Below are 19,197 nucleotides of genomic sequence, written 5' to 3' on the forward strand. Positions count from 1 at the left end.
TTTAGTGACACAGATTTTTATTGATTTGTTTTAAGTTTTCTTTATTCTCCTTAGGGTGTGGCACACAGGTAAACATGAATAAAAGCTTTTTAAAAATCTGAAATCTAAACAAAAATGAAAGATAAAACATCATATATTTACTTGTATACTGGAATATGCTGGCATACGCAGCTAAAAAAACATGGACTACATAAAGGGTGATCTGAATCGACTCGGACAATTCTTGGTGGGTAACTGTCTCAGGTCTTCCATCTCTTCAACTCTACATGCTCATGGAAACATTAGTACTTTAGGCTTATTTTTTTATTATAGATGACAATGGAAGTAAAAACAAAAATTGCTCTTAAATGGATCAACACCCACCACTCTGAGCTCAAGGTTCAGTCTCAAAATAAAGCATGTCAAATAAATGTTTTGGATTTGTACGCTCAAATTAGACCGCTCACTCAATGCACATTTCTCCACATGTACTTGTCTCTTAGTAAGTGAAGGTACCATGTAGGTCCAGCAAAGCCTAAGTAAGGGGGGGGAAAGTAAGTGTGTGTAAACATTCCTGTTTCAAACTTGTGGTCCAAACCTACCTATAGTGTGACTATATATATATAGAATGATGTCGCACTTAAGAGTTTGGTGTAAACGTGTAACTAATTATATATAGTATGTACAGTTTATTTGTCAGCCATGTGTCTGTGTAGGCAAGTGTACATCATATGTACAGTAAAGTACATACATTTTGTGTGTGATGAGTAAATAATGTATACAATAGAGCTGTGTGTGGTCAGTTCCAGATCTTCAGGAAGCTGTCCCAGGAACCTGTGCATGCAGCCATGCCATCATCCGTGACCCCAAGACAGCTCACACGATTGTCATGGCCAGCCAGCACTCCTGTAAGAGACAATGAGTGTGACCGTTAATGTGTAAACATACAGTTTATATTGGGCCAGTTCAAAACCTGTACATCTGTGGATTTCCCACCTCATGCACCATGTGTATATATACTATCGTTCAAAAGTTTGGGATGGGTAAGATCTATTGAGATGTTTGGAGAGAAGTCGTGTATGCTCAACAAGGGTGTGTTTATTTTATCAAAAAGACATCACAAATAGTTCTGTTGTGAAATAATACAATACATTTTTTTTTAATACATTTACATTTATTCCTGAGATAGTAAAGCTGAATTTTCAGCATCATTACTCCAGACTTCAGTGCCACATGATCCTTCAGAAATCATTCTAATGCCGATTTGATGATCAAACATGAGCACTTACCATCAGTGTTGAATAAAGTGCCCCTATTATGCTATTTTAAGGTTACTAATATTGTTTTAGTCTTCTACAATAGGATTACATGCATGCATAGGCAAAAAACACTTTAGTTTTCTCAAAATATGCATTTAATATCACCTCGTTTTCCAACGATTCTCAAATTATTTGTTTGAAGCAGTTCAAAGATTCAGTCTTTCTAAAACCTCTTGCTTCCGTGAGCATGCTCTGCTCTGATTGGTCAGATGGCCCAGTCTATTGTGTTTGGTCCACCTTGTTTAGTGTGTGTCAGAAACGATACACCCACTGTCATAGTTCAGTATTTTAAATGCTCAATAGAAAATATAAACATCTATTATTTATCATACTTACAGACTGTAAAATAAACTGGGTTCTGAGCTATCTCAAAGACTAGAATAACCAAGACGTGTCACTCTTATAGTCTTGAATGTGGAAAAATGCTATGCTCAGTATATCCGCTCTATCGAATGAAGCCCTGCCTTCTGAGTAAAAGAGCCAATCATTAATCGGTCACTGCAGCTGCCGTTCTGAAACAAGCACCTGAAAAATACGCTTTTTTAACACTATTTGAGTAAAAGAAACAACATTTATGACACAGTTGGTGTCAGATTTCTTTGGTGATTTCAAACATTATTTAATCTTAAAGGGATAGTTCACCCAAAAATCAAAATGATGTCATTAATAACTCACCCTCATGTCATTCCAAACCCGTAAGACCTCCGTTTATACCGTACACACAGCTTCAATGGAGGGACTGAGAGCTCTCGGACTAAATCTAAAATATCTTAAACTGTGTTCCAAAGATAAATGGAGGTCTCACGGGTTTGGAACGACATGAGGGTGAGTGACATGACTTACCTTAAAGGGACTTTAGCCATCTTTCAAGAAAGCATTTTGTGAATCCCGTGTTGAACTCCCAGAGATTAGAGAAGCAGTTGTCAGTAGGGTCAAGTTGTTTGCGGCCGACCAGCGTAGAACATAGACGGCCAGTATACAAATGTGTTACTAACGACTCGTTCAGGCTGTCCTGGATTAATTCTTTCTTTTAGGAGATAATAACTTTATTTATCGTGCACTTTCGGTTTTACAATTTTGCAGATCTTTTGCATTCACAAACAGCTACTTTACACACTGCATAATAGGGGCACTTTAATGTTTTTGTGGAAAATTACTTTGTGATGTTTTTCAGGATTCTTTGATGAATAGAATTCAAACTAATTTTAATAGAATTTATTTGAAATCTAACATTATTATAACATTGTCTAAAAAAAAAGTATTTATTTAAAATTTAAATCGTACTGACTCTAAACTTCTAAAAGGTAGTGTAAAAATGAAGTAAAATAACTGATCATATAAAATAACAGTATTATTATTAATGATAATATGAATAATTTCCATATAAAAGGCATATTACTTTTTAAAAAAAATTTATTAATGTGCATTTGGGCAATGCATTTTTAGCATTTAGCATCTACTTTATGTGAAGTAATCTACACTACAAGCAAGTGTAACTACATTGCACTGTTGGCAGCTCGGTTTTATTTATTTTTTTACAAGATCGGTGTAATTTGTCACAGTCTGATGCAAGAATCTAGTGCTAATTACTGTATTTTACATTTGTGTAAATACCAGTGCCAAGATTGTTCAATCTTCTGCCCCCCTAAACCCCACAGATCGTACGTCACTATTGTTCAAAGACCTCACAATTTACAAATGAAACATTGTGCAAACGGTTACTGTACTGCCACAAAATATTAAAACCAGTATGTTCACCTGCTCGGTCTCCCTTCATGGCGTCCCAGATGTTACAGTTAAAGTCATCGTAGCCGGCGAGCAGCAGACGGCCAGAGCGGGAGAAGGCCACAGAGGTGATGCCACAGATGATGTTATCATGAGAGTATAAACACAGCTCCTGATCCGCACGCAGGTCAAACAGCCTGCAGGTGGCGTCGTCAGAACCAGTTGCGAACGCACTGCCGCTGGGGAAGAACTGAGAGATGGAGAAGAAAAGAATTGATAAGCAATAGTGATCTACTTTGATTCTGCAGTATTTGTTTAAGCAGCGCGTTTACTCACACAGACAGCGTTGATGTCGGACTCGTGTCCGGTGAACGTCTGTCTGCACATGCTATCTCTGATATCCCAGAGTTTAATGGAGGCATCACAGGCCCCCGAGATGAAGGTCCGTGAATCTGGAGCCGATGACAGACTCATCACATCTCCACTGTGACCTGAGAACAGTGTGGTCTGCTGACCAGTCTCAATGTCCCACAGAGCACTGGCGCAAACAAACACAAGGTTAAAACGTATAAACTGCACAGACATTATGGAATTATGTAACTGTACATTCAAAAGAAGTTGTAACTGAAAGTGAGCGGTCTGTTTGACTGCAGTAACTGGTTTAATCACAGACAGCAGGGAAAAAACAATATATGTAAATAAAACCCAAATAACCATTTAATCATGTAAAATAAACAGGCTCATCAACTTTTAAAAGAGAGAAGTACAGATTTCTGTGTTTAATATGAATTAAATAATATTAAACATTCTAATTATTAACACATTTTAATTGTATATTAATATTAATAATATATATATTTTTTAAATCATGTTTGATTTTAAGGGCATTTGTACAACAGACAATTCTGGTACTATGGAGGGGTACCCACTGATCTGTAATAGGGAACTGGGTTGCTCATGACGTCATGATAGAGATCTTGGTAATCCCTAGTGTGTGTGTAAAAGTTCTATTGAATTAATAGGAAATTGTATGATTTTACTGAGAAAACCTCACCTAACAAGTCAGCGTTTATGAATCTGAAGTATTTCTGTACAATATTACAATGCAAAACATCCTAGGCATGTACGTTAAACAGTTTTTTTTTTTAAATGTCGTGAATTTCCCCTACTTATTAAAAAGCTACGTTCATTACAGTAGTGAACATCATGAACATGATAAACATCAGACGGACACGACCTCAACATTCATAACAAATGACAAACTGCTCGTTCTGAAATCTGAATTCAGAGAAAAAACTGACTATATACTGAGTTAAGCTTTTCATTTCATTATAGAGCAATATTAACAACATGATTGTATTATTCATTGTAATATATTCAAATCCATTTCTGATACTAATACGGTCATGTTGGATAATTCCTGAATAATTATGTTCATAAAGAAAATAGGCTATATTTTGTGTTGGATCGTTACCCGTCTCATCAGTGCGCAGCAGACACACCCACCTAAACGGGTTAAATATATCTCTTATCCTGCCCAAAAGACCATAAACACTGCAGATAACACCTGAAGTAAAAATTAATTTACATACACATAACATAACAACTAATCCCGTTTGACTGATTTGCTTCAAATCGGGTGATTTCAGGTCAGCGGTTTGCATGTGACCCAATCAATGGTGCTCTCTGCTGGTAGGGATTAGTCAAATGGTGGATCGAACTCTTCCGGTGCTTCACTGTCTGTTGGCAGTTTAGAACGCGATGAGCGATCCAGTCATATATATAGATCAGTGGGGGCACCACAGATTTTGAGTTGAGAACCAGTGCATTTTCAGTGTAGTACAATGTTGTTATTGAACACACCAGGTTGTGTCTCCTGAACTGGTGATAATTTGATTGTCATCTACGAAACGGCAACAGGAAAGGTAACCTAGGAAATGAACAGAGAGGAAGACAGCATGCCACACCATGAATCTGCATGATGGTAGAAAAAAAAAGATGTCTGATTCTCTTTTCTTTTAGACGAACAAAAAAGATGCAGTCATGAGCAGTGTATTTGATTGCTGCCAGCAACAGTATACAAACTGATCTATGAATCAATCAAAAATATTTATACTTCTTTGTATAAAAGCTATTCATATTTATGACATTGCTTTAGTATTCTGGGTAAATGAAGGTGAGTATGTGTGTGTTATCAAACCTGTGTGTCCAGGCAGCTCTCGGCTGACTCTAACATTGCCCTCTCTAGTCTTTAAGCTGTATATGGAGCAAATGTTGTCCAGTCCGCCACAGGCCACAAAGTTTCCTGACGGCGCATACGCACACGTCATTACCCATGATGACCGTAACGGGATGGCATGAATCTGAAATGTATAATATTGAACATACACTCAAAGATTAAACAGACTGTTGAAAATCAAATAACCTTTACAAGAAAATATATCACTGACCTTTAGCCAGAACTGTCTAATAATAATAATTTATTTTACCTGATGAATATAATGTGATTTTACAGTACACTTGATTCAACCTGGCATTGGTTTACTTGATGGTGATAGTTCAGGAAAAGCTTTTGGTTACTAGCTCAAAACCACAATACTTGGCTGCACCATAATGTGCTTTATGTGTAACAATATGATGGAGCTACAGACCTTGTTCGTAGTGTAGCTGTCCCAGACAATGAGTTTTCCATCCTGTGAGGCACTAACAAGAAGCCTGAGGATAAGATAAGAAAGTGGATATACAGTATATGCTTAAAGATAAAAAGAGAATATATGACATGAACGTGGCATCTGATTATTATCAATTTCTAGCGATATGACTATGTACCATGTCAACGGACAACACTGTAGAATGTTTCCAACTTTTATTAAGATTTAAGATTTTGCTATGTTTCAGATCCCTTTAGCGACTTTGTGTCCAAAAAATCACCTAGTGACAAATCTAGCGACTTCATGGACAATCCTTATTTCATTCCGAAGTAAGAAAGACATTACAATAATGGATACTTTTCTGAAATAAAACCTCTTCAAAGAAATGTGGGTGACAAATGTGACCTCTGGAGGGTGCAGCTTTCGAAATGACACATAGTTAAAAATATGTGCAGCGCATGGACATCAGTGGACTGTGATGATGATGACGAAAATGACGTAAACCAGAGCGGAATTTGGACAAGGGACGTATACTTTTGACTTTAGTTACTATAACTGTACAGTACAAATGGCTCTACTAGAATATGTCCTTGGAGTATAGAACAGCTCACAAAAATCAAACGTCTTTAAAGATATTTGTTTCCACTGTGACCGTAGTGCAGCAGTAGATGATTGGCCAACAAAGATTAGTTAACATGCAGGTCAATGTGTCATGTTGTTCATTGTCTTCTGTGCTGTCAACAGGTGCAAAACCAAAGCCAAGTCAAAAACCACTGAGTCATGCTCATTTGCTACTTTAAACTTTTTTTGTTCTCTATGATGACAGGTGTAAGTGGTGAATTATCAGAAGGTTGCTGATATACCTGGAGTCTGTGCCCCAGTGCATGGCGTAGATTTTAGCCAAATGCCCACGCAGTGTGCGCCTCGTCCTCATCTGTATCCTCCCCACCGGATCCAGGCCTGCTGTTATCTACCACACACGCATAAATGCCACATGAATGAAAACCCACAGACCTCTGGAGATCACATCATCCGGCTCCTACATGTAATAACATCTCACCTGAGTGAGTGTGGAGTCTCCACATGCTTTCCTGGCATCCTGAGGGACAGAAGACAATGTGAGTGTCTTAATGTAAGCCAGTTTCAGATCTCAGTGCACACTTCATTTTGAGTGGAGTCTCAGGGAAGCCACTATTGCAACACTAGAAATTGCTTATGACATCCATAATGCTCTAAAAGATACACATAGGATACAAACCGTGCGTTTTTTGAGCCTGGTTTGCTTTTATAAAGATAAATGTACATTCAACTCCAACACACATTTCTGACCAAACACCTTGTAAAAGTGTATTTTGCATAATAGGTGCCCTTAATACCTAGTATATTACCCTTGAAAGTGTTCAAGTCAAAGGTGGTTTTAGAATTTTAGGAAAAATGGCTCTTCAATGTTTTTTTATTTTAAAGTTTGTAATTCAAGTATGGTTTTGCCGTGAAAATAGCAATAGAAGCTGGCATGGCAATAAGAAAAACAAGCACACTTTTCTCTGAATGTGCACTCAGAAAATGGGAATCAGTGCAGATTTTAAGACCAAAATTAACCTTCAAGTAAGTGCATTTAGCAGCAACATGATAAACACTCATTCTGTTCATTACTATATGTAAGGGATAATGAAACCCCAGCTGTCATTATGGCAACGTAAACCCTGACATGGTGATCAGGACCCCAATGCAGTTTATTTTTTAGCAGTATCAGTGTTAGGACTCACTCTGATCTGACTGCGCAGTTGCTCAGCCTCCTGACGAAGCTGCTCGAGCTCACTCATCTTGAAATGGCCTTTAACCTTTACCCTCTGACCTCTCTCACCCCCGCAGACACCTGTAGAATAAAACACGACATGTGAATAACATCAGAGGCCACAGTGTTCTAGTTGAACCCAGTTACGAATCACAGACAGTTTGTAGGATTGACAAGCAGACTAATACAAATGTTACTTTGCAATCTTGATTTTAATAAGTCTTTTAGTAAGATTTGTTTTCGTAATAATGTGTATAAAAGATGTGTTTAATACAGATAATTTCAGAGTGCAGATGTCCTGCGGGTTTATATTAATATTACGGCATAATCTTTAATCTGGTATAATCTGGCTAAAAACCTATAATATAATAGGATTAATATTCTGGGAGCCATTCCAAACAGAAACAAGACGGTAAATAAAAGTGTGTGTGTGTGTGTGTGTGTGTATCAGATAGAGAGATTTGAAATTTAAATCATTCAGTTGTTCTAAATTATATTTTATGTTGTTTCCTTTGGCAATAGGCCTACAGAATAGTACTTTTGGCCATGCCAATATAGTTATTTGAATTGAACTGAAATGAGAGAAAGAATAGCTTGCCTGACCTGACACCATACATGAGGTTACACATTTAAATTGGCATGCAAAAACACACAGGATTTTTGCATGTGTTTTTTACACAGTCAAATGTGTCACAAATCATCAACCAATCCCATAGTCTTTTGGACCTCATGAACAGTTCTACTTTGCATGTTTCCTGTTATAACCCAAAGATCTCAGTATGGCTATTGTATCAATGCTGATGGGAGCTGTGAGACACAGATGCAAAAATTATTGTTATTACCCCCTTACCACACATACTTATTAGAGAGCCTTAACTCCCTTAACACACACACATAAACAAACACAACACCACAGCAGGAAGAAAGGAATTCAACAATGTATAAGCATCAGTCTGTGAGGAAACTCCACACAAAGAGCATAAAAGCTACACACACCCGCTTGAAAACTTACAGCTCAAGCCATCATAGGGAAAGAATGATGTATAATTCCATTTTACCCACAAAACCTTTCACTCAGATAAATGGCTTAGATCTGAGGAATCTTGGCTAATCTAGATGATTCAAACTCCTTCTGCACCTTTTAAGGTCTTCAAGCATGTTGGGAAAGCAGCAGCCGGTTAAGAAGAGAGGGGTTAGTTATCCTCTGGTCCATACTAGTGCATCATAATGCCTTCTGGACTGATGTTTGAAATCAGTTATTTATATATATATATTAGGGCTGAAACGATTCCTCGAGTAACTCGATTACAAAAAATTATCGAGGAAAATTCCTCTGCCTGGAAGCCTCTTTTAATTTATTTTAAATCTCACGTCAGGTTCTTTCGCAATGATTTTTTTAATGGGACACAACGCGTTTACGTCACCCACAGAGCGGAAGGAGACACAAGCGCTGAGGCCGAAATCGCATACTGCAAGGAGTCTAACTTATCTTGGTATTAAAATATCGAGAAATCCTAGAGAAACTCTGGACCTAAATATGCTCCCGGTGACTCAGACCATCAAAACCAAATTTAATTGTTGGTCTGCCAGAGATCTATCCATATATGGCAGAGTTCTGTTAAGTAAGGCAGAAGGGATGTCAAGAGCAGCTTATATTTTCTCATCTCTAGATGTTCCAAAATCCACTTGTTCCCAATTAGATAAAATTCTCTTCAAATTTATATGGAAGAATAAGCCTGACAAGGTTAAAAGTTCTTTCAAACCCTCTGGCTGAAGGTGCTCTGAATGTATTGACATTTACTTCATTTAACCAAATTATAAAAATCAACTGGATTAAAAGATTCCTCAAGTGTCCAAACAGTATGTGGAATATTATTCCAAACAGCTTATTTGAAACTATTGGTGGTCTTAACTTTCTATTGATATGTCCTTTTTCGGTAGGAAAACTCCCCGTGAAATTAAGCAATTTTCATACACAAACCTTGTTATGTTGGAATCTTATCTTTAAACACAATTTCTCCCCTCACAACTGTATTCTGTGGAACAATGCATATATACTACACAAAAACAAAACACTCTTTCTGAATAATTGGTTTATAAGTAATCTGTATACAGTAAACAATCTGCTAAATGCAAAAAATGAATTTTATTCTTGTGAGCACTTCATGGAAAAATATGGTATTGATACATCTCAAGAAGAATTCGAAATGGTGATTGAGTCTATTCCTGTTAGTCTTGTTTCTTTAGCGCAGAGCATACAGACAGATACTTCTCTATCTGTAACAGTCGGTTCTCCTACTATTTCTGGCATTCCACTCACAGATAAGAGATGTAACAATACTTTAATTAGAAACATACTTGATCCTGCCAGTACTCCTATATGTAAACACCAATGGACTTTACTGGACAAGAAATTATGGAACATGATCTTCCTGCTACCTCACCAGTATATTATTGTAAATAAAATCAAAGAAGTGTTATTCAAAATTGTTCAAAGATATTACCCTTCAAAAGCAAACATCTGTACTTTTTTTCCAACTGTGTAACATTTGTACATTCTGTGGCTGTGAAGGAGAAACCATTGAGCATGTTTTTGTTGATTGTCCCCTTGTAGTTTCCTTTTGGTCCCACTTACAAAGATTTATTTCCCAAAAGATAAAAAAGAATATTTCACTAAGTAAATTTGAAATACTTCTTATAGTCACTGAGCCAAATTTATCAGCCAATGAAAAATATGTAATTAACTCAATTATTATTTTAGCTAAATATTATCTGCACAAAATGATTTGGCAAAGAAGCAAACCCTCCTTTTACAATTTCAGAATTACAGACCTTAAAAAATATTGGAACAGCATTGAAAATTAAAAAAAAGAACAACAAATTAAACAAAACAATCAAATTATTTCATTATTTTAACTTTAATGCAGACCCCTAAGTGTTTTTCAATTATGTATCTATGTGTTTTTTTTTTGACAAAATGTTAATAAAATTTGTAAAAATAAATAAATAAATAAATAAATAAATACTGCAAGGAGTCAGCAGTGTTTTGATTTGAGGGAAAACGCAAAGAGAACGTCGTGGCGTGTGTCCATTGCAAGATAGAGCTGGCATACCACATCTAGGGCCCTATGATTTCCACGATGCAGAAAACGCGGAGGGAATCGCGGAATCCAGTCATAAAAACGGAATTTACAGTTTAACGCGGAATGGCACAGAATTTGCCAAGTTTTGAATGAATTATTCAAAAATAGGTCATTGCACTTACATCAAATCACGATATGGACTAATATCTGTAAATATTAAGCCGGAATAGTCTATTTAAATATGAAAATATATTTAATATTATCTCCCTCAAGAATTTACTCAAATAACAGTGATACTGGTGTACGTCCCGGGTCCTGATTTTATATTAGCTGCTGAATGCATTGCAGATATTTTTAATAATATTGTAAACAGAGTTAGAGATCAGCCGGTGTTTTTGCTCGGAGATTTCAATTGATGTGACATTGCTACACACCTGCAGCACCTGGAGCAATATGTCACTTGTGTTACTAGGCTGGAAAAAACATTGGACTTGTGCTATGGAAATATACCAAGTGCTTACATCTCCAAGGCACGTCGGCCTCTTGGTCGTTCCAATCATAATGCTGTTCTGCTTCTACCTCGATATAAGCAAAAATTAAAAACTGAGAAAGTGCAAACTAGGACTGTCCAGATATGGGACTTTGAATCCACTGAAAAACTAAGAGGATGTTTTGAAGTAACAGATTGGGAAGTATTTGTTAAGGATTGTGGAAATGATGTAGATATGCTTAATGCTTCCATATCTGGGTACGTAGATTTCTGTGTTGACAGTGTCATTCCTGTAAAAAATGTGAGGTGTTACCCTAACAATAAGCCTTGGGTTACAAAGGGTCTGAAACATTTTTTAAATCTTAAAAAATTGCTTTTTTAAATGGAGATAGATATGGTTTTAACAAATTACAAAAAGATCTGAAGCTAAAAATTAAGCAGGCCAAACAGCAATATAAACGCAAGGTAGAGGAAAAGTTTACAATGGGGAATGCACGTATGGCATGGCAGGGCCTAAATACTATGATGGGAAGAAATCAGAAGCAACACAGTATCCAATGCCCTGACTCTGCCAGCTTTGCTACTGAACTGAATCAGTTTTATGCCCGTTTTAATGATGACTATTTAAATGAGCACTGGACTCCCATAGAGCACTCTGATTTTCTCCCCATAAGAAATGAGGAACAAAATGTGGGAAAGGTTTTAATGAAAGTCAAACCCCAAAAGGCATCAGGGCCGGATGGAATAAAGGGCAAGGTACTGAGGGAATGTGCATCTCAGCTGAAGGGTGTGTTGACACAACTTTTTCAGCTGTCTCTTGATTTTAATGTTGTACCACGGGCATGGAAGGAAAGCACCATCATCCCGTTACCGAAAAAAGCTCATGCTAAGGCGTTTGAGGACTACAGACCAGTAGCTTTGACATCAGTGCTCTGCAAGTGCATGGAGAGAGTAGTTTGTCAGCAACTCTCCCAGGCAATGACCGATAAACTTGACCCTCTACAATTTGCTAATAGGGCTGGGCGCGGAGTTGAAGATGCTACCCTCACTTTGCTGGATAGGGCAGTAAAGCATTTGGACATGGCAAACTCGTACATTAGGATTTTATTTATGGACTTTTCATCTGCTTTTAATACAGTGAACATAAATACACTTTTGAGGCGTTTAGAGGAGCTTCATGTGCATCAAACCTTTATTTCATGGATTAACAATTTTTTACGGGACCGTCCCCAACACGTGATAGTAAATGGTAAAAAGTCAGAGAATGTAGTTTTAAAATCTGGTCTTCCACGGGGATGTGTTCTATCCCCGATTCTTTTTTCTATCTATACAAATGAGATTACCTGTAATAATGAGAATTTGATGCTGATAAAATATGCAGATGATATGGCACTGGTGGGATGTATGAGAGATACCCAATCACTGGATATTTATTTTGATTTTGTCAACTCTATCATGGCCTGGACAAAGGAGAGTTTTCTCCAGCTTAATATTGACAAAACCAAAGAAATGTGCTCCGGGGTAATTAATGCACGCACATTTTTTAAACCCTTGATAATTAATGGACAGGAAGTTGAGCAGGTGGGATCTTTAAAATATCTGGGTACAGAAATTGACTCCCAGTTTAAATTTGACAAGCACTCAGAAAGTGTCTTTAAGAAGGCATATCAACGTCTAGGCTTATTGAGGAAATTGAGGAGCTTTAAAGTCTGATTGTGGTGTATAAATCCCTTATCGAATCTGTGCTTACTTTCAACATTGTATCCTGGTATAACTCTCTTTCTGTTAAATGCAAAAATAGACTTCTAAGGATTATAAACATAGCTGGTAAAATTATTGGTGAGAAACAAGTAACCCTGTCTGATCTTTATATTGTGGCAGTAAAAAGGAAAGCATCTGCTATTGTGACAGACCCTGCCCATCCTCTGCACAGCTCATTTGATTTACTTCCGTCTGGTAGACGATTTAAAGTACCTTTGGCGAAAAAGGCCAAATATAAGAAGTCTTTTATCCCGACGGCCGTTGACATTTTAAATAGGAAATAGGGGAGGGGGTTATCTTAAATTGTGTGGTTGTCTGTTGTATTGTATTGTTGTTAGCTGTGTATTGATAGTTGTATATTGTTTGTTGAGCCTTTTGTCTAAAGACAATTTTCTACCCCTGTGGGGATAGACAATAAAGCTTTTTTGAATTTGAATTTTGAATTTGAATCCTGCATGTTCTGCGTGTCTCTGTTAATAATTGGAACAGAAGAGCGTCTTCCGTTTATCACACACACGGAAACGCGCGTGGTGCTCCGGTGATTTCAGCGTCTGCTGTCTCACTAAATAAGGATGTGAACACATGGACAACATCTCCAGAACTGCTCTGACAGTCACTTTATGAGAATTTGACTGTTTGAGTCTTGTAAAACTAGCGTCACATCACATACACAGAACTGTAAAGACACGCCAACCTGTCAAAATAAAAGCCCGGTTAAAGACTATTGTTCAGCAGAATGTACATAGCCTACTACTAAAAAAAAAAATACAAGGTTTAGGTTTTTAAGGTTTAATCACACAACATTTCTTCCATGTTTTATTTTTTTTATAGTAAATCCCCTTTGTTTACCAAAAAGTTAAGTTAATTTTCAATAATTAAAAGATACAATAAATTAATTTTTTATGTGTTTAATGTGCATCTCAGAAAATGCTTTATTTAAAACCCCAACTGAATGGCACTTAAATGCACTTAATTCATCTGTCAACTTTATTGTCATTGTTCACAGTACAAGTACAGACAGAGAAACAATGGGTAATAATTAAATGTTTATTTTTGATGTTTGCATTGTATGCATTTAAAAAATAAAAATATTTTTTTTCTAAAAAAGGAAACTTAGTTGTTCATTTTAAGAGACCCAGGAGTCTTATTTTCTCTTGCATAATTAATATTGCACTTTAATTAAGCAAAAACACATTTTATCCAATTACTCGATTAATCGATGGAATTTTTGGTAGAATACTCGATAAAAGAATACTAAAATATTCGATAGCTTCAGCCCATATATATATATATATAGGTTACAAATAGCCTTAAGACCAAACATTATCTTTTTATCAGCCTACTGTTTTTTTATTTTCTTTGCAGCGGGGTTATATTATAACCGCATTTGCATTTGTGTCATTGAAGTTCTGTTAACATGAACTATAAAGAAATGTCAGACATATGCACAGGGAGAAAAGTAAGTGGCATATATCATTTACTGACACCAACCACTGTTTTCACTGAAATTGCAACATATTTAAACTACGCATCGTTACCATGCATTTGCTTGGTCACATGGGTTACGTTTACTTTTTCCATCATTTCGTCCTACGCCCAGAACAACAGGCATGTGAACGGTTAAACTCAGTTAGTCCTCTTTCATCTTTCTACTGTGGCGGCATACAACCCGAATTCCGGAAAAGTTGGGACGTTTTTTAAATTTGAATAAAATGAAAACTAAAGGAATTTCAAATCACATGAGCCAATATTTTATTCACAATAGAACATAGATAACGTAGCAAATGTTTAAACTGAGAAATTTTACACTTTTATCCACTTAATTAGCTCATTTAAAATGTAATGCCTGCTACAGGTCTCAAAAAAGTTGGCACGGGGCAACAAATGGCTAAAAAAGCAAGCAGTTTTGAAAAGATTCAGCTGGGAGAACATCTAGTGATTAATTAAGTTAATTGATATCAGGTCTGTAACATGATTAGCTATAAAAGCTTTGTCTTAGAGAAGCAGAGTCTCTCAGAAGTAAAGATGGGCAGAGGCTCTCCAATCTGTGAAAGACTGCGTAAAAAAATTGTGGAAAACTTTAAAAACAATGTTCCTCAACGTCAAATTGCAAAGGCTTTGCAAATCTCATCATCTACAGTGCATAACATCATCAAAAGATTCAGAGAAACTGGAGAAATCTCTGTGCGTAAGGGACAAGGCCGGAGACCTTTATTGGATGCCCGTGGTCTTCGGGCTCTCAGACGACACTGCATCACTCATCGGCATGATTGTGTCAATGACATTACTAAATGGGCCCAGGAATACTTTCAGAAACCACTGTCGGTAAACACAATCCGCCGTGCCATCAGCAGATGCCAACTAAAGCTCTATCATTCAAAAAGGAAGCCATATGTGAACATGGTCCAGAAGCGCCGTCGTGTCCTGTGGGCCAAGGCTCATTTAAAATGGACTATTTCAAAGTGGAATAGTGTTTTATGGTCAGACGAGTCCAAATTTGACATTCTTGTTGGAAATCACGGACGCCGTGTCCTCCGGGCTAAAGAGGAGGGAGACCTTCCAGCATGTTATCAGCGTTCAGTTCAAAAGCCAGCATCTCTGATGGTATGGGGGTGCATAAGTGCATATGGTATGGGCAGCTTGCATGTTTTGGAAGGCTCTGTGAAAGCTGAAAGGTATATAAAGGTTTTAGGGCAACATATGCTTCCCTCCAAACAACGTCTATTTCAGGGAAGGCCTTGTTTATTTCAGCAGGACAATGCAAAACCACATACTGCAGCTATAACAACAGCATGGCTTCGTCGTAGAAGAGTCCGGGTGCTAACCTGGCCTGCCTGCAGTCCAGATCTTTCACCTATAGAGAACATTTGGCGCATCATTAAACGAAAAATACGTCAAAGACGACCACGAACTCTTCAGCAGCTGGAAATCTATATAAGGCAAGAATGGGACCAAATTCCAACAGCAAAACTCCAGCAACTCACAGCCTCAATGCCCAGACGTCTTCAAACTGTTTTGAAAAGAAAAGGAGATGCTACACCATGGTAAACATGCCCCGTCCCAACTATTTTGAGACCTGTAGCAGAAATCAAAATTGAAATGAGCTCATTTTGTGCATAAAATTGTAAACTTTCTCAGTTTAAACATTTGCTATGTTATCTATGTTCTATTGTGAATAAAATATTGGCTCATGTGATTTGAAAGTCTTTTAGTTTTCATTTTATTCAAATTTAAAAAACGTCCCAACTTTTCCGGAATTCGGGTTGTACTTAAAGAAGTGACAGAATTTACATACAGTGCTTGCGTTTCCCTTTTAACCCTTCTGCGCTCCTCATTTGGGAATCAAACTTATAGACTTCGCAGTCAAAAGTGACAGCGGACACCTTAACTTATTTTTTCTTTCAGTAAAATCAATATAATTTATTTATGTTCAATAATATTTAATCTTTTTTTATTTTGTATTTTGAGATAATTCTATGGTACTAATTAATATTTATGCAATAATTATGATATTTTTTTCCCATTGAAAATAGTAAAAAAATAAATATATAAAAAATTTAATTAATGTAGTATTTCAGATTAAACTTGAGAAAAGACCTTTAAAATATAACTTTTGAAGGCAGAATAGCACCTCCTGGTGAGAGCCAAAAAAAGAGAAAAACCTGTAATTTCATGGGGTAACTACTAGATCCCTGTATAGGACTGTATAGGGTAGGATTGTGAATTCCCTAGTTGTTTTTACGCATAATTGTTTACTTTTATTAGGTTGTGGATTTAAATGTATATTAAAGCATTCTCAAAGACTACTTTTTGTCAAGGTTTAATAGTTTTTATTGTTTTAAATGTTGATTTGAAGTGTATGTTTTTGCATTATTATTATTACTACATTCAAACCTGAACACAGAAAGCATTTTGTTACATGAAACATTAAAATTTTATAAAAATGTAGCAAAAATTAACAGGAATGCTTTATCAGAGCTTAATCCTCCTGGGTCTGATCTGATTTTAACCTCTTATTTGAGTCTTGACTATATGGTTATAGCCATACCAATTTATTTGAGTATGTATAATTCTGTGTGTGTGTGTGTGTGTGTGTGTGTGTGTGTGTGTGTGTGTGTGTATCTGTTTTACACTCTTGAAGTTTTAGAGTGTAACCCCTTCCTTGCTGTCCACTTTTTTACTGCATTGTAGTTGAATTATTGATTTTATTATACATACTTACCTATGAACTGGTGTGACTGTACTGTATGTATGCGTGTGTACAAGTGAAGTGTGTGTCCGTGTGTGTGAGTTGGTGTGTTGATTTTGCACTCTAGATGTTTTAGAGTTTCACTCTTTCATTGCTTCATTACTTTTTTGCATAGTGGGGATTTGTAGATTGCACACACAAAAATGTTCAGTATTTTCTTTTCTTTTTTCAGTTTCCCATTAATTTCCTATGGTTGGACATTTTTGGTTGGTCATCTTGTGACTATTTTTTTTTAATGACCACTTAGATTTTTTGAATCATGCCCTCAATGTGTGTGTGTGTGTGTGTGTGTGTTCACATAGCAAGTGCCATAAAAGTCACCAAGTTTCATACCATTCTGGTGAAGCTATGATTTTACGAAATTAAAAATGTAAAATTCTACAAATGTACAAATGCTGGACACAGAATTCGTGCACCTGATAAACTGGATATGTAGAATGAATTCAGCGAATTTCTTAGGGTGCTAGTGTGGCAGCTAGTTGTTTAGTTGCCTGTGGAGGGTTTTCCCCTTTAAAGGGATGGTTCAGCCAAAAATGAAAATTCTGTCATTAATTACTCACCCTCATGTAGTTCCAAACCCATATGACTTTCATTAATCTTCAGAACACAAATTAAGATATTTTTGATGAGATCTGAGAGCTTTTTGACGCTCCATATACAGCAAGGTAACTACCACAGTCAAGGCCCAAAGGTAGTAAGAACATTGTTAAAGGGTTAGTTCAGCCAAAAATTATGTCATTAATAACTCACGCTCATGTCGTTCCAAACCCGTGAGACCTCCGTTTATCTTTGGAACACTGTTTAAGATATTTTAGATTTAGTCCGAGAGCTCTCAGTCCCTCCATTGAAACTGTGTGTACGGTATACTGTCCATGTCCAGAAAGGTAAGGAAAACATCATCAAAGTAGGGGTGTGCACGGATAGTCGAACATTCGAATATTCGTTCTGCTCTAATTATTAGATAAATAAAAATTATAATCGAATTTCAAAAAAAAAAAAAGGTTCACAATAAAACCTAATTTGGTCACTTTCTGTGATTCTCCACGGCATATTTGAAGATGTATGCAAGTAAAAACTAGTTACTGAATGAATAAGGGGCCGTTCACATATCGCGCCTGAAAACGCTTTCTTCTTTCCAAAGCGCTTGGGCTGAAGTGCTCCTGAGGTGTCTGCCGTTGCTAAGCAACAATGACACGCTCTCTCCGTGAAGACGCGGAAATTTCAGCAAAGGGTAAATGGATTTGCAGCACAAAAAAAACGCTTTCAGTAGCTCTGCTACTAAATTTATTTCAAAATGGCAATCCATATACAGCTATGATCAGCTGTTTCTTCATCTTGGCTGAGCAACGTTGTTACGGGAAAGGATGAAGCTGAATGTTTAGTTCTTGTCACATGACCTGCGGTACGCTTGCGGCTCTCTGAAAAGTTGAGATGTTTTTAACTCGATGCAGTGCGGACGCGCCTGGAAAAAACGGGCGCGTCGCACCGCGTGTGCATCGTGACCGCGTGTGCATCGTGACCGCGTGCGCATCGCGACCACGTCGCTTCCATTATGAGCGTGCCTACTGCGCGCCTACGTTGGAAATAACAAACTTGAGCGTGCAAAAGACGCGATATGTGAACGGCCCCTAAGAACTGCAGTCTTCTACAGTACTTCAAATATGCCGTGGAGAATCACAGAAAGTGACCGAATTGAAGAACATTGTTGCGGCATCTCTCAAGCAATGAATAAACACCGCTAACTTGGAGAATACAGTGGAAACTCCTCTTCTCGCGTCTGCCCTAGACCCTCAGCACAAACATCTCAGGTTTCTTGATGAAAACATGAGAGAAGTAAGAAAAAAAAAATTAATTTTGAACATTATCAGAACATTTTCCTTGATGCGAGTGGTGCGTCACCAACGATGAAGAGGATGCAATGCCCACTCATCAGAAAAGGCTGATCCAGTTCTTCAGCGATGATTACAGAGAGTCCAGCCGAGACGAGTGGGAACAGTTCTTACTGGAGCCATGTATTCCACCAGATGAGGATCCCATTCAGTGGTGAAACGAAAACACAAAGCGCTTCACAAAACTTATTCGCTTAGCACACCGTTATTTGTGAGTCCCAACAACATCTGTGCCGTCAGAGCGCGTTTTCTCCGC

The 19,197-nt window shown here is 37.2% G+C and overlaps 1 protein-coding gene across 2 annotated transcripts in view; it reads right to left on the reverse strand.

Annotated features, from left to right (window-relative positions):
- LOC132139533 (guanine nucleotide-binding protein G(I)/G(S)/G(T) subunit beta-2-like) overlaps positions 1-19,197 on the reverse strand; it is a 26,782-nt gene continuing 7,585 nt past the window's right edge. For both annotated transcript variants that reach the window (XM_059547954.1, XM_059547953.1), the window contains exons 2-10: positions 7,441-7,550; positions 6,735-6,773; positions 6,538-6,644; positions 5,675-5,738; positions 5,224-5,386; positions 4,887-4,953; positions 3,360-3,561; positions 3,057-3,273; positions 1-885 (exon numbers count right to left, since the gene is read on the reverse strand). In XM_059547954.1, the coding sequence (XP_059403937.1) occupies positions 779-885; positions 3,057-3,273; positions 3,360-3,561; positions 4,887-4,953; positions 5,224-5,386; positions 5,675-5,738; positions 6,538-6,644; positions 6,735-6,773; positions 7,441-7,497 (1,023 nt within the window). In that variant the 5' untranslated portion in view covers positions 7,498-7,550 and the 3' untranslated portion in view covers positions 1-778. The remainder of the gene's footprint in view (positions 886-3,056; positions 3,274-3,359; positions 3,562-4,886; positions 4,954-5,223; positions 5,387-5,674; positions 5,739-6,537; positions 6,645-6,734; positions 6,774-7,440; positions 7,551-19,197) is intronic.

The sequence above is a fragment of the Carassius carassius genome, chromosome 4 (genome assembly GCF_963082965.1).
Source record: "Carassius carassius chromosome 4, fCarCar2.1, whole genome shotgun sequence".
In the NCBI taxonomy this organism is placed as follows: Eukaryota; Metazoa; Chordata; class Actinopteri; order Cypriniformes; family Cyprinidae; genus Carassius; species Carassius carassius.